The sequence below is a fragment of the Sciurus carolinensis genome, chromosome 5, assembly GCF_902686445.1.
Source record: "Sciurus carolinensis chromosome 5, mSciCar1.2, whole genome shotgun sequence".
In the NCBI taxonomy this organism is placed as follows: domain Eukaryota; kingdom Metazoa; phylum Chordata; class Mammalia; order Rodentia; family Sciuridae; genus Sciurus; species Sciurus carolinensis.
Genome location: NC_062217.1, coordinates 23,625,169 through 23,638,979, shown reverse-complemented (window position 1 = coordinate 23,638,979; position 13,811 = coordinate 23,625,169). Strand labels below are relative to the sequence as shown.

The 13,811-nt window shown below is 41.5% G+C and overlaps 1 protein-coding gene across 1 annotated transcript; it reads left to right on the top strand.

Moving 5' to 3' along the window:
- Positions 1 to 2,655: 2,655 nt before the first annotated feature.
- Positions 2,656 to 8,418, top strand: Gpr12 (G protein-coupled receptor 12). The gene is made up of 2 exons (XM_047553404.1): positions 2,656 to 2,964; positions 3,692 to 8,418. The coding sequence occupies exon 2, from the start codon at positions 3,707 to 3,709 to the stop codon at positions 4,709 to 4,711; it is 1,005 nt and encodes a 334-aa protein (XP_047409360.1). The 5' UTR covers positions 2,656 to 2,964; positions 3,692 to 3,706; the 3' UTR covers positions 4,712 to 8,418.
- The last annotated feature ends 5,393 nt before the right edge of the window (positions 8,419 to 13,811 follow it).

Here is a 13,811-nt window from a genome sequence, read left to right as displayed (position 1 = left end):
TAGTCATCTCTTTAGCTACAGTGGTTGGCTGGTAGCTGGGCACATAGCCTAGTTCATGCCAGGGTTCTCTCCCTTGAATCCCACTCTGCAAGTAAGGAAGATGGTCCCAGATGCAAGCCTGGGGCTGCCTAGAGCCACTTTTCATGGATTCATGGAGGAAATCTATCTGAAATAGGAAAGCAAGAGGCCTGCAGACATAGAGACACAAAAACAAGCCGAAATACATCAGGGAGGAACTGACGGCCAGGTGCGGGGCACCTGTTTCTTGTAGTCTCTCCTTTCTCCTCATGAGATGCTCTAGATCTTTCTCAGCTATGCCAGACAACAAAATGCCTTTTTTTTTCTTAAGTAGTTGGAATTGGATTTTTGCTCCTTGGCCACAAAATATTTAACAAACACGCCAATAAACATGGAATCAGGATACAGTAAAGTTATAAGTAATCATTTGAGGGGAAGGGCTAAGGCCACAGAACAGTCAATACGGCTGATGCTGGCCACCTGGAGGAGCTGGGCATCCTCACTGCTCTTTGCTGCCAGTTCCTGGGCTCTGCCATGTGACACAGGTATATGTTTCACAATTCCTTCCTTTAACTCTCACCAGGTTTTACTGCAAAATTCCACACACCTCTGCCATCTACCTCAAGACCTTTTTTTCTTGCCCAGTTCTCACTTCTGTTATCTTATTTCCAAAACACATTAAAGAGTAAATTCCACTCCTGAAATCTCTGTGAGGTCAGGACCCACCTCAGTGTTATTGACTATGAGGGTCTACCTGGCCCTAGGTATTCGCTTTCCCTGAACTCTACAACCGACATGAGTGAGGCTTCTAAAATTTTAGCAAGTTAGTGGAGCCACATTCTGCTGAAACTACCATGCATATGTTAAATAGTTGTTCATTTTTTGTTGCTTTACTCTAAAATTGATTTATTTATCACAAGGAAATTGAGAGGAAGTTATATATCCCTTCATTATACCATATGCTGCCTGGCATTATTGTAGATTGTGTGTACGTGTGTGTGTGTGTGTGTGTGTGTGTGTGCATGTGTGTACCAGACCATTCATGCCTGTGAGCACAGAGACCATTTCTAACCTGCATTTGTACACCCAGCTTTTAGCACAGCTCTTTGGATGAAGAGACGGCTGATGTCTAGCTACCATGTACAAGTGACTCAACACTCCGTAGAACTTAGCTTCTGGATGTGATCCAAGGACCAACAGCATTAGTATCCCTGCAAAAGAGTGTTGCAAATGCAGAATCTCATTCCACCTCTGAATTACTGGTTTGTAAACCAGGTGCTTTGTATGCAAAAGAAAGTTTGAGAAGTGCTGTCTTAGGGAACAGAAGACCCAGAAAGAGGAGAGAGGTGACAAGACAAACCATAAAACAAACAAAACAAAGTCTGAATAATCCAAAGCAGATTTGTCTAGATGGAAAGTTCAAACTATTTTGAAGAAAGTGAGTGGTCTTAGATGGCTGGAACAGGTGTGTCAAGTTGAGGAACCACACACCTGGAGTAGTGTGTTGCTGGGGCTGGGAAAGAGAATTGACTGGGTAGAGGAAGTGAGGAATGAGGAAAACTGCAACTGGGGAAGCAGATAGACTGCCATGCAAGCTGGGACAACATTGGAGTCAGAAACTGATTGATGAGAGAAGGAAAGAGAAGGGAGAAGAGAGTTAAGGAGACTCCGAGTCTGCTGGACTGCAGTAGAAACGACAGTGAGCAGGAGGGGAAGGCAGGCAGATGACTCCTGGGATGGTACCCCTGTAGGAAGGACTTCTAGGATCCCAGGACCTGCACATCGTCTCTGTTCACACAGAATAGTGTGCCTTTTCTTTCTCCCATCTTTAAGCTGGGAGACAATGTTTAAATTTAAGAGCTATGAGATGCTTTTTTTTTTTTTTTTAAATCCAGAGGGGATGTGGACTCTTGAAAGCAGACAGCTACTATGAGGTCCTTAATCTTAGAATTGATTGATGTGGTAAAGTGAAAATAATAAATTAACAGTGCTACTGCAGCACCTAAATGAATCGAGTTTTGGCCAGCATCCACAGGAAGCTTCTGCAAAAAAATGAGTTTTTGTAAATGATTTCCTTTAGAAAGCACAGCTCAAGGAGCACTTAATAAGAGCAATTCTGAGATAATAATGATGATCCACATAGCCGCAGCATATATCCAGTTAAGCATATGTTCCTTGGGAACAATAATAACGAACGAGGTTGAGAATACATCTAAGGAAAAGGGCCCCTTTGCAGTGTGGACAATTCTAAAACAGCTCCCTGAGAATCTTGCTCTTTTAAGGATCGGCCTCCCTAACCCGGCCACTCTGCACCTTGTGCTGATCCCGAATACAATATCACCCTAAGCAATTCTTTCGGTCATAAATGTACCAGTTTAAGAATAGGAACTGAAAAGTCTGGCCTCTGGAGAGTAGGGCTCTCCAGGGAAACCACAGGAACGAAATAGGTCACGGGGTTCTCAAGAAGCGCTCCCCTGTCCCGCCAGGGTGCTGGCCCTGAGCTGCCAGCTGGGGTGGGGTGCAGGGCGCAGCAGGCGGGACAGGGTGACTGAGCATTTCTCAGGCTGTGGTCTCCCTTCGCCCTCCGCCCCGGGCAGCCCTCCACTGCCCGCGCCCCCGCGGCAGCCCAGACCTATGGGGGCGCGCGCTGCCTCTCGGGGCTCCCGCGGGCGGGCGCGCGCGAGGCGGGGGCGGAGGCGCGCGCGCGCGGAGAGCGTGCGACAAGGCGGGCGTTGTGGGTAGAGCTGGGCTCGAGAGCCAAGCCCGCCGCTCACCTGCTACGGTGCAACTCACCTGCTGCGGAGCGCGAGCCCCGCGCCCTGCTGGCCCACTCTGGAGCGGGGCCACCGCCTCTCGCCGCCGCGGGCACCAGCGCCGACATGCCACACGAGTAGCCCGCGCTCTTTGGAAGCACCAGAGGAGACCCCTCGATCCGCGCGTGCCAAGGTGACCCCCCCTCGGTGACCCCTGCCCCCGCGGGCCGTCCGTACCCGTGCCCTGTCTGTCACCCTCGCGTCTGCCGCGCGTCCCCGCCGCCAGGGGAGCGGCAGCAATGCATGGGCATCCGTCTGTCTGTCTGTCTCTGCACCTCCATTGCATACACCTGCCTTTTGTGATCTTCCCCGACTGCCCCGTGCACAGGGCGGGAAGTCTGGGACCCCCTCTTTGTTCTGGTGGGGTGTGTGTTTGAGGGTGTGCACGCGCGCGAGGGATGATTTTGGAAGGTGGGAGTTCGAGGCCATTTAAATATTCCATCGAGGATGGCGGTCCCCGACTCGCGACTTGCGGCTGCCGCGTGGTGTTTTCAGCAGCTGCCCAGATGTGAAACAGTTGTTCGTTTTCAGCATGCAAGATGTGATTCTCAAATGTGCAATCCCAGCGCTTTGGCGAACAGATCGCTGCGAGTCTGTGTGTGCCCACATCGCTCACGCTCGTGTTTTGGAGTCCTGCCCCGTGTTTTCCCCAATGCCAAACGGCATTTTTGTTGTGGGGTTTAATCCACGGAGACTTTGGCTTTTGTTTTATTTCACCAGTGTACAGTTCCCAAAGCTTGTGGCATTTGACACTGGTATCTGAGTCGGGGCTGGCTTTCTGTTTGTGTGTGTGTTTTGCATGATCTTGGACTGTCACCGTGCTATACCTAAACATTAAAAAGCCTGTCTTTTCGTTGAAGAGGACAGGGGTTAAAATGAATGAAGACCTGAAGGTCAATTTAAGCGGGCTGCCTCGGGATTATTTAGATGCCGGTGCCACCGAGAACGTCTCAGCTGCTGTCTCCTCCCAGGTTCCTGTTGTAGAGTCAGAGCCTGAGCTGGTAGTCAACCCCTGGGACATTGTCTTGTGTACCTCAGGAACCCTCATCTCCTGTGAAAATGCCATTGTGGTCCTTATCATCTTCCACAACCCTAGCCTGCGAGCACCTATGTTCCTGCTGATAGGCAGCCTGGCTCTTGCAGACCTGCTGGCTGGCATTGGACTCATCATCAATTTTGTTTTTGCCTACTTGCTTCAGTCAGAAGCCACCAAGCTGGTCACCATCGGACTCATTGTCGCCTCCTTCTCCGCCTCTGTCTGCAGCTTGCTGGCTATTACTGTTGACCGCTACCTCTCGCTGTATTACGCTCTGACGTACCATTCGGAGAGGACGGTCACGTTTACCTATGTCATGCTGGTCATGCTCTGGGGGACCTCCATCTGCCTGGGGCTACTGCCTGTCATGGGCTGGAACTGCCTGAGGGACGAGTCCACTTGCAGCGTGGTCAGACCTCTCACCAAGAACAACGCTGCCATTCTTTCCGTCTCTTTCCTTTTTATGTTTGCACTGATGCTTCAACTCTACATTCAGATCTGTAAGATTGTGATGAGGCACGCCCATCAGATAGCCCTGCAACACCACTTCCTGGCCACATCGCACTATGTGACCACCCGGAAAGGGGTCTCCACCCTGGCTATCATCCTTGGGACCTTTGCTGCTTGCTGGATGCCTTTCACCCTCTATTCCTTGATAGCTGATTACACCTATCCCTCCATCTACACCTACGCCACTCTCCTGCCTGCCACCTACAATTCCATCATCAACCCTGTTATATATGCTTTCAGAAACCAAGAGATCCAGAAAGCCCTCTGCCTCATCTGCTGTGGCTGCATCCCGCCCAGCCTGTCCCAGAGGGCACGGTCGCCTAGTGATGTGTAGCAAGCAGCCTTCCACCTAGAAGGACACTGCCTATACCAAGCACTTCCACTGCCCACCCAATGGTTGATGTGCTCCCTTCAATTCTCTGCATTGGATTCTCTGTCAAGCTGCAGAAGCACTTAGCATTGGTGAAGCAATGGCATCGTTTAAATGAGTTAAGTGACTGATTGAAAATGATGTTACCAGTGTTGTCAGCTTTTCAAAAAAATTGTTGACTTCTCTGCTCAGCATTACTTTTGTGTTTGGGAGTAAGGATTTTGTTTTGTATTCTATTTGGGGGTGTGATTTTTGTTTTATATGGTGGTATGTGGGAAAGGAAGGGATATGACATGGCCATGATGTTAATTTAAGTAAACAAGTTCCAGAGTTTTTACCTGGACTTTAAAATAAATCTGAGTTACTAAGGAAAATGGAGAAGGAATTACTTTTTCTGAACTTTCTTTTTTAAAAAATGAAAGTAGACTTTCAATGTTGCATGTATCTTACAGAATATGATCTTTTCAAAGCCAACAAAAATTATTTACATAATTATGCTTGGAAGGGATCTGTTTCTCTTAACATAAACTCAGTAATGAGTTACCAACACTGAAATCATGAACTCATTCTGATTCATTCTTTCTTTCCTTTGAGCAATTATTGTTAGTAAGAATTACTTTGCAATTTCTACAAATGCTGCAACTCCTTCTGCATGGTTTCCTGTGTTAGTTAGACCACTAGTTTCAAATGTTGCCATGTGAATATAGAATTGAGTCATTTTTAAGTACAGTTTTTCAATACATCCTTTCTAAAATAAATTGTATATGAAATAGAATTGATTAGACCCACTATTGTAGTTTCATAAGGCCTGATAGTTTTCAGGAAACAAAACAAAAATATTAATGATAACTATTGAAAGTAGATTAAATTTAATTTAATATGTTCTGAAAAATAAATTAATGTGAAACTCTCATGAGTTATGCAAATATCACCTTTCCTATCTCTAAGAACATATTAGTGGTTATTCTTGATTGAGATAAATAGAATTGAATAGTACAGACCAAGTTTTTCTTATTTATATTGTCTGTAGCAAAGAATACATTTGAAACAGGTGGTCTCCTATTTTAATGATTAAGTTTGTGAATGCATAACATACATACATGACTGTGGTATGTATCTGCTACATCCTGTGAGTTCACAAGTAGAATAATCCCTTGGTTGTTCATGAAAAGTTAAATTTGAATTTTCCTTCTTTTCACACATAGATACACACACATACCTAAATGCAATAAAAATTGTATTGCCTGGTTTCAGAAAGCAAAGATTGCCTTGGGAAATTGCACAGAAAAATTTGACTTTAAACATACTTTAAAGTCATTGAGTCTGCATGTTGTTTCTGTTAATGCAGAAAGATGAAGACACAGTTACCGTTCCTCTATTTGTAATGAAGTTACACAGTCAGAGAAATTTCTGGACATCTCATTAACATTCCCATGGCAGCAAGATCAGTATTTCAGGGCCCTTGGGGGGAGGAGTTGTTTGTAGTAATTTAACTGCATTGGTTTGTTCCAAATATTACTCCCACAGTGGTCTCAGGACCATTCTGGCAGCCTCCATGCTGATGCCATCTCTCCAAAGCCTCTTCTAATGTAGCGCAAGTGTGACTGAATCCTCTACTTGAATCTGTGTCTCCTCCCTGAGGTTACTTAGGGAAGTGGGAGAGGGACTGAAATATTTAAGAAGTGAGAAAGGATTTTCAATACATCTCACTGTATGATCAACCTAATCAAATTGATGCCTTTAAAATATATTTGAACACTGGATAGACTTGGTAGATTGAGTATGATGAGTCTGTTCATGTTTAATCACTTAAAATTTAAGAGCATCTCTCTTTGAGGAAGTGACAAAGGTAAGTGTTTTGATATGGAGTGGGGAATATTGATAAAGAGGTTTAAAGCAATAAATGATGCCTCTGTAGGAATTGTGGCTCCCATTTGCATATTTCAATAGTAAGAATTATAAGGATAACAATATGAACTGCTATTGACAACATATTGCTTTCTAAGCCCCCTGCTTCAAATTTTATCTGCTCTTTAGCTGTAGTCACATAAACACACTCTGGCAGGTCAGAAAACTAAGACTGGGAGGAGAGGGTACAAAATGTGCTAAGTCCACAAAGCCACAGGGTACATCCAGAATTGGAAGTCACTAAAGCCTAAGTCTTGCTCTTTGCACGATGCTGGTTGTCAGGGCAGAGGAAAAACTACTTTTTAACATGTTATTGTTACAAAAATTTGGTACTACAATTAGGAAATAAAGTTTCCTGTTTAAAATGACATGTGAAATGATAGCCAATGTGGCTGTAAGTAAAGGAGGTCTGTTTGTACCGTGCTCAGTGTAATGGTCTTATAAATACTAGCCCCATGACTGCTTTTGACCCGTTTTTAAAATAACAGATTTCAGTTAAGGGGTTTTTCAGTTCAACTCTAATGTGTCCGTACTGTTTAAATTATGAAGATTTGGGGATGTGTAGGTGGTTTTCTACAAGGTTTCTTTGTTTTTATGAGGTTAATCGTTAAGAAATGTGCACATATGTCAATGTATATGTACATGTTTTATGTGTGTGTATGCATTCATATGTTCAGTAACATTATCTTGCAACAGGACCAAATACATATGGAAAAATGTCAGATTTCCAACAGCTCTGAGGTAGCAGGCAATCTTTTATTTCATGTAGTTACTATTTCTAGTTTACAAGGAACTTACATTATTTTCAGTACAGTTGTCTTTGAAGCCAGAACAAGTTACTTAAACTTATCAGAATCCTTAGTTGAGGCTAATTACCTAGGTGTGGTTAGCCAAAGTTATGTTTCTTTTTACACCTTAGCTCTTTATTTCTTTTTATCAATCAAGTTCCTTTTTCCTTTTTTTGTGCTGGGAATTGAACCCAGGATCTTATACATAATAAGCAAGTGCTGTACTACTGAGTTACACCCAGCTCAAGTTTGTTTCTTTATGGTAAAGTTTGTTTTTTCCTGGTTCCTGGGCAGACGTAATGAGGGGAGGCAGAGCCCCTTCCTCCCTGGAAGCCTAAATCAAAGATCAGTTTGGGAGGGGAGAATTCCTCAATTAACTTGTCATGCATGAATAGTCTTAGATTCCCCCAGGATTTAAAGCAGGATTGAAATAAGAAATTTAAAAGAGCAGATGAAGAGCAGAGATATTTAGTGCCAATAAAAGTATCTTGGAGATTTCTTACATTTTTTAAAGAAGTGCTTAAACCTTTACGAAAATACTAATTATCTTTATTTCATGGTCTTGTATATATCATGTGAATTGAGGATGACTTACCATTTCAGATTATAAATATATATTAAACAAGTGGCATTTATGGTGTTATTTTGAATAATGTTTACATTTTCACCTTGATTGTATGCCCACTATAATAAAGGAACAGATTGCTTTTTTGGCCCCTTTGAAAATTTTAATGACTATTGAATAGTTTTGGTATCTGGTTAGAATCTTTAAATATGGTTCAAAATTGAAGCATTATTAAACTAATAGTTTTGTACATCATGGTTTTAATTAGCAGACAAATTTATTTCCTAGAAAAAAATGCAGAAAAAAATAATGGTCATGTTGCCTAGGGCTTCCAATGTTCAATATTTAAAGGATATGCAAATCACCTGAGAGTGTTGTTAAAATGCATATTCTGTGTCAGTGGGTATGGGACATGGCTGAACTACTGACAAGCTCCAGGGTGATGCTGGTCTGAAGATCTGTAAACTACACCTGGAGTTTCGAAGATAAGTGTCACATTTTCAGTATTCTTAAAATATAAATATAACAAATATTATATACATAAATATACATAGAGAGAGTGTCTGTTCTTGTCTGAGGTTAATAATCAACCTGTGTTCAATGGATATGAACTTTAAACTTTTACTAGAACTTCTTAGTATGATCTAAGAGAGAACTGTAGACATACTTTTTCTATGTTAATATTCTCATTTTAAAATCTTAAACATGCAGTATGTTTATATGTGTAAGTGAACACACATAGCAACCCAGGTTTTCACCTCCATTTTTCAAGGACAGTTTTCTTTATTACTCTACAGATTTGTCTGGGGAACTGTGTGTGCCTGCATGAATTCATCTTGAGAAGGGTGAGATAGAAACCTTTGTTCTTGGTTTTAAAATTCAACTACACTCATCCCAAAGTAACTTTTCTCCTAGACAGGTAATCAGAGAAGTTTAAAAGTATCTCATCTTCATTTTTTAGCTACAAAAATACTGGTTAATGTTAACATTTAACTTACCTTATCTATTCCATCCTTTGTGTTTCCTTCCTATCCAAAGAGGCATGAACATTTTATTTTTTCCAATTGAAATACATTAAAATACATAGTGGAGGTAGATGTTAACATATAACTTAAATATCTCCATTGTATAAATTTTCTACAGAAGAGACCTAGATTTTTTTTTTTTTTTTTGGTACCAGTTATTGAGCCACATCCCTAGCCATTTTTTTAAAAATATATTTTTGAGACAGGGTCTCACTAAGTTGCCAAGGCTGATTTTGAGCTTGTGATCCTCCTGCCTGAGCCTCCTGAGTCACTGGGATTACAGGTACGCGCCACCACACCCAGCTAGACATTTTTTAATCATAAAAATTGAGACACTAATTTTAAGCATCAGGAGAAAACTCAATTAAAAATAAGTTTGGAGCAAAAATGAAAACATTTAGTGATGCACAGATTCCCTTGGTATTTGACTATTTGAATGAACAATTTAAAGTAGAATATTTTAAAAAGTGAACGAACATTTTTTTTTTCCTAAGAAGCAATGATTTATTTAATGGGGATGATGTTACCTGATGTTTCATAATCTTTCCATAATATGGCATGGATAATCGTTCCACATCTGTAAGTGTAGAGCTGCATCATCTTTTTAGTTTTTTGCATATTTTTATTGGTGCATTATAGTTGTTCAGAATGGTAGAATTTGTTATTATGTATTCATATATGCACACAACTTAACAATAGAATTTGACCAATAATATTCCCCAGTATTTCCTTTTTCCCTCCTTGCCTCTATCCCCCTGGTCCTTTTCTCTACTAATCTCCCTTTGATTTTTATGAACCACCCCTCCACCACCACCTAAAAGATGAAACAGCATCTATGGAATTCTCTGTAAAACTTGGGATCTTCATTTATCATCAAACAAAATACTTTGAATCCAAGGGATTCTTGTTTGGGTTGCTGAAAATATAATATAATTCAAATAAGGAGGGACAGTGACCTTTACTGGGGTGTAACCTAAGGGAAAATTGATTCCACTCTAACCCTTCCTTTACTCTTCCTAGAATCCTTTTGAATTGTGAGCAAATTTATTCTTGGGCTCTACAGAATTTAAGAATTAGAAGAAAAATTTTGAAGCAGAATTTTCTATATCATATCTAAATCATCTAAACCAAGATATCTTTGGAAACTGAAGGTCTACACTTTCCCTCAATGCTTAGCAATATTTTAATATTCCTAATCTCTAATTCTATTTTCATCTTGGCCCAACCCCTGGAAATCCAGAGAACCCCCTTAGTCATAATCAACATTTACCATACTTACATATTGAAAATATCCATTAAACAGTATTGTTCGCCTTTTCTTCAAATGAAATTATACCAATTATTTAAATCATTTATTTTCTATTTTATTTAATACCCTTTTGATCATTTGCTTGATTTTTTTTCTCATGTCCTGTACTATGCCTTTAAATACTCTACTAATCAAAAACAGTAAATCTGGACTGAGGATATAGCTCAGTTGTTAGAGTGCTTGCCTCACAAGCACAAGGCCCTGGGTTCAATTCCCAGCACTGCAAGAAAAACAAACAAAAAACCCAGTAAATTCACTAAATGGAGTGAGACCTAAAGCAGAATGCTGGATTTTTCTCCACTCTGCTTACCATGGCTCTTTGAGTGTGGACCCCAACCAGCAGTAGAAGCATTTCTTAGGAACATGTTAAAATGAAGATTCTCAGGCCTCTCCTAGACTTGCTGCTCAAAACTCAGGCTGTGGGGCCCAGAGATGTGCTTTTTAGCAAGTCCTTCAGATGATCCTGATGTACACTGGATTTGAGGAGCATGCCATATAGCTTTGAACCCTAACATGATGCTTGTGTTACTGACATTAACTCCTCCACATGAGTGGGACCTAGGAACTTTTCTGCTATGTCTATGCCAGATAGTCCTCACATCAGACCCTCAGGTGATTTCATTTTATAAGATGGGCTGCTTTGCACTGATTTCTGCAGAAGTTCTTGTTTTCAAGACGATTTTCTAATTCGTCAAGCTCAGATAACCTCTGCCCCTTCAATTGGGACTGTACCTCTGTCAGCATCCTTGTAACATGTGCCTCTGTCAGAAAGAATTCAGAGAGAAGGAAAAAGGTCCAATGAGACTATTCTTTTCCTTGTCCTGCTCATGACCTATCTGTGAATTGGCCAGAATAGTCCACAGTCAGACTTTAGCCATCCAGCCATGCCTTATATGTCCATGCACATGTACCTTCTCTGGTCACATGCTTGCACACACAGAGGTATGCACACACACCTAGGCACATTCACATATTTCTCTCATCCTACATACATCTACCTTCATTCTCCAATCCCAGACCAAGGATCTTCAGTGAGAATGTGCAGACAGCGAGGGTGTTGACCGAAGGTCTGACCTTCAGGCTAGTGCTGTGGCATCTGGTTGGCACAGCCTTGGCAAGATTTAGTTGGAACAACACTTCTTTGCTTTTATCCTGAGACCTGTCCTTAGGGTAGTTGGCATCTTACCCCATCCTTACACTAACCTTGTGGTCCTGTAGTTTATAGTCCAGAGAAATCAGAAAATAGGAGCAATGAACAGGTTTGAAGCAACTTTTCTAGGAACTGGCCAACTTGTACATTTGGATGCTTAGCCTAGAAGGACATCCTTCTCATGAGTGCCCCTCTTCATTTCAAATTGCTATGCTGATTTGTTCAGTTTCATTTAGAATCATTTGAAGTTGGGACGGCATATTTCAAGTACTCAAAAATGGGTGTGATTAAAGACACTCTAAGTTCCTGATGCAGTTTAAGGAGCAAAAATACAACCATTCAGGAGGTGGAGTGCCCACCCCCATTGCACACAGGCTTTGGGACAGAAGCAGCTGTGCTCCAAGCCCAACGTGAAGATGTGATGCATTTTCACCTGAGACTTTGGGATGTCTTCTAGTTACAGAGATGAGCCTGGAGCATAGACTTCCTGGACTTGCATCCCTGTCTTTTGCTTCCTGCCTGACTGGCCTTGGAGCAAGCCCCTGAACCTCTCGCAGCCTTCCTGTTCTGATTGGGCATAGTGAGCATGCTCCAGGAAAGTATCTCACAGTGTTGGGTAAGTTAAGACATAGGAAAGGTTTAATAGTACAGACAGACCCCAATTTAGGATATTTTGACTTTACAATGATGCAAAAGTGAATCTCATTTGGTGGAAACCCTATTAACAATTTTGTATTTGGGTCTTTTCTCAGGCTACCAGTATTTGGTCTGATCTTTTCTTGAGATTCTGGGTGGTGGCAGTAACCACAGCTCCTAGTCAGTCCTGGAATTGCAAGGAGAAAAAACTGACACTCTATGGTGTACCGTGCAACTAAGCTGGGGCATTCGTAGGCTAGGCAGTTGAGATGCATTTTCAGCTTACAGTGTTTTCCATTTATGGCGGATCAGGATGTAACCCCATCGTAAGTCAAGGAGCATCTGTATTCACACTCGCCTACTTGGTGTCACTTTCCCTTAATATTATCATGACTATTATTGCTGCTTACATTTGCCTAAGACCTGGCAATGAATAATATTGCTTCCACTACTTAGTGAGTTAGGTATTAAGATAAAAGTCTCACATACATTATCTGGTATACTCCTTTCAGCAATGCTCTGAGGTATGCATTGATAATCTCCCTCATCATAAATAAGAAAATGTATGCACAGAGAGGTTGGTAACTTTCCTAAAACTACACAGCCTTTGTATAAGTCACTGTGAACATTAGAAACAAGTAGTGCTGACTAGGAAATGCCCAGTGAAGTTAGTCAAGAGTGGCCTGTTCATAAAAGGGTAGCAAGACTCTCCAAAGGCAACCAGGCTCAGGACCAAAGAAATGGTCCAAACACATTGCAATCACTCAGACCTGATGAATGGCTCTGGAGGGCAGGCAGACTCTGTGGAGACAATGGGATGTTCATGGGTCTGGAGGAGCTGGGTGGACTTAGATAAGGTCAAAGAAGGCCAAAGAGTTTCCCAGGAGGGCTAACCATGGTGGGATTCAGAGGAGTGACATGGAAATGGAAATGACTTGAGCTTATTCAGAATGGGGCCAACTATTCATATAACTTTTTTTTTTTTAAACTTGGACCAATTCTCATATACAAAAATTTTAGTTTTCAACTGCATTTCAATAAATTCCAATGTAATCATAAAATCCTCACATTTAGGTGCTTTGTAAACTTTAATAATGTAAGATTTTAAAAACTTTATTCATGTTTCTTGAAGTCTAACAGTGTGTGTTTAGGGGGGAAAAAAGTTCAATGACCAACAGTTTGCATTTGTGTATTTGCATGAATAAAAATATTTCTTTATTGTAAAAAAAATCCACTATTTTATGTGCAGGTTATCAAACATAAAGCATAGTACAGAATTTTTCCATTTAAATAGATCCATTAGATGTCTTGGAGTCATAGAGTCTACATTCTCAAGCTGGACAGTACTTTGCAAAGTACTGACAATTCAATTCACTGACAAGGAAGCCCTGGCCAGGGAAAGCTGTGGCCTCCCAACATCATAAGCAGGAGGCCCAGACATGTACCTGGAATAGTAAGCCATCCAGAACTTTATTTGGGGCAGATTTTCATTGACAAAGAAGAGTTGGAAATGTGAAAAGACTTGTCTAGTGTGTGCCTCTGGATTTGAATGATTTCTTGTGACTACTGGCTCTTGACATGATGGTTACAGTTGAAAAATCATTAGTGCTATCAAGACTATCATTTTCTGCACTTGGGAGCCATTCTCAGGACTTTGCAAGTATTGACTTATTCGTGCTTCAC

Bases quoted from the DNA above. Each gene is read 5' to 3' on its own strand.
- Gpr12 (XM_047553404.1), top strand. From the start codon at position 3,707: ATGAATGAAGACCTGAAGGTCAATTTAAGCGGGCTGCCTCGGGATTAT.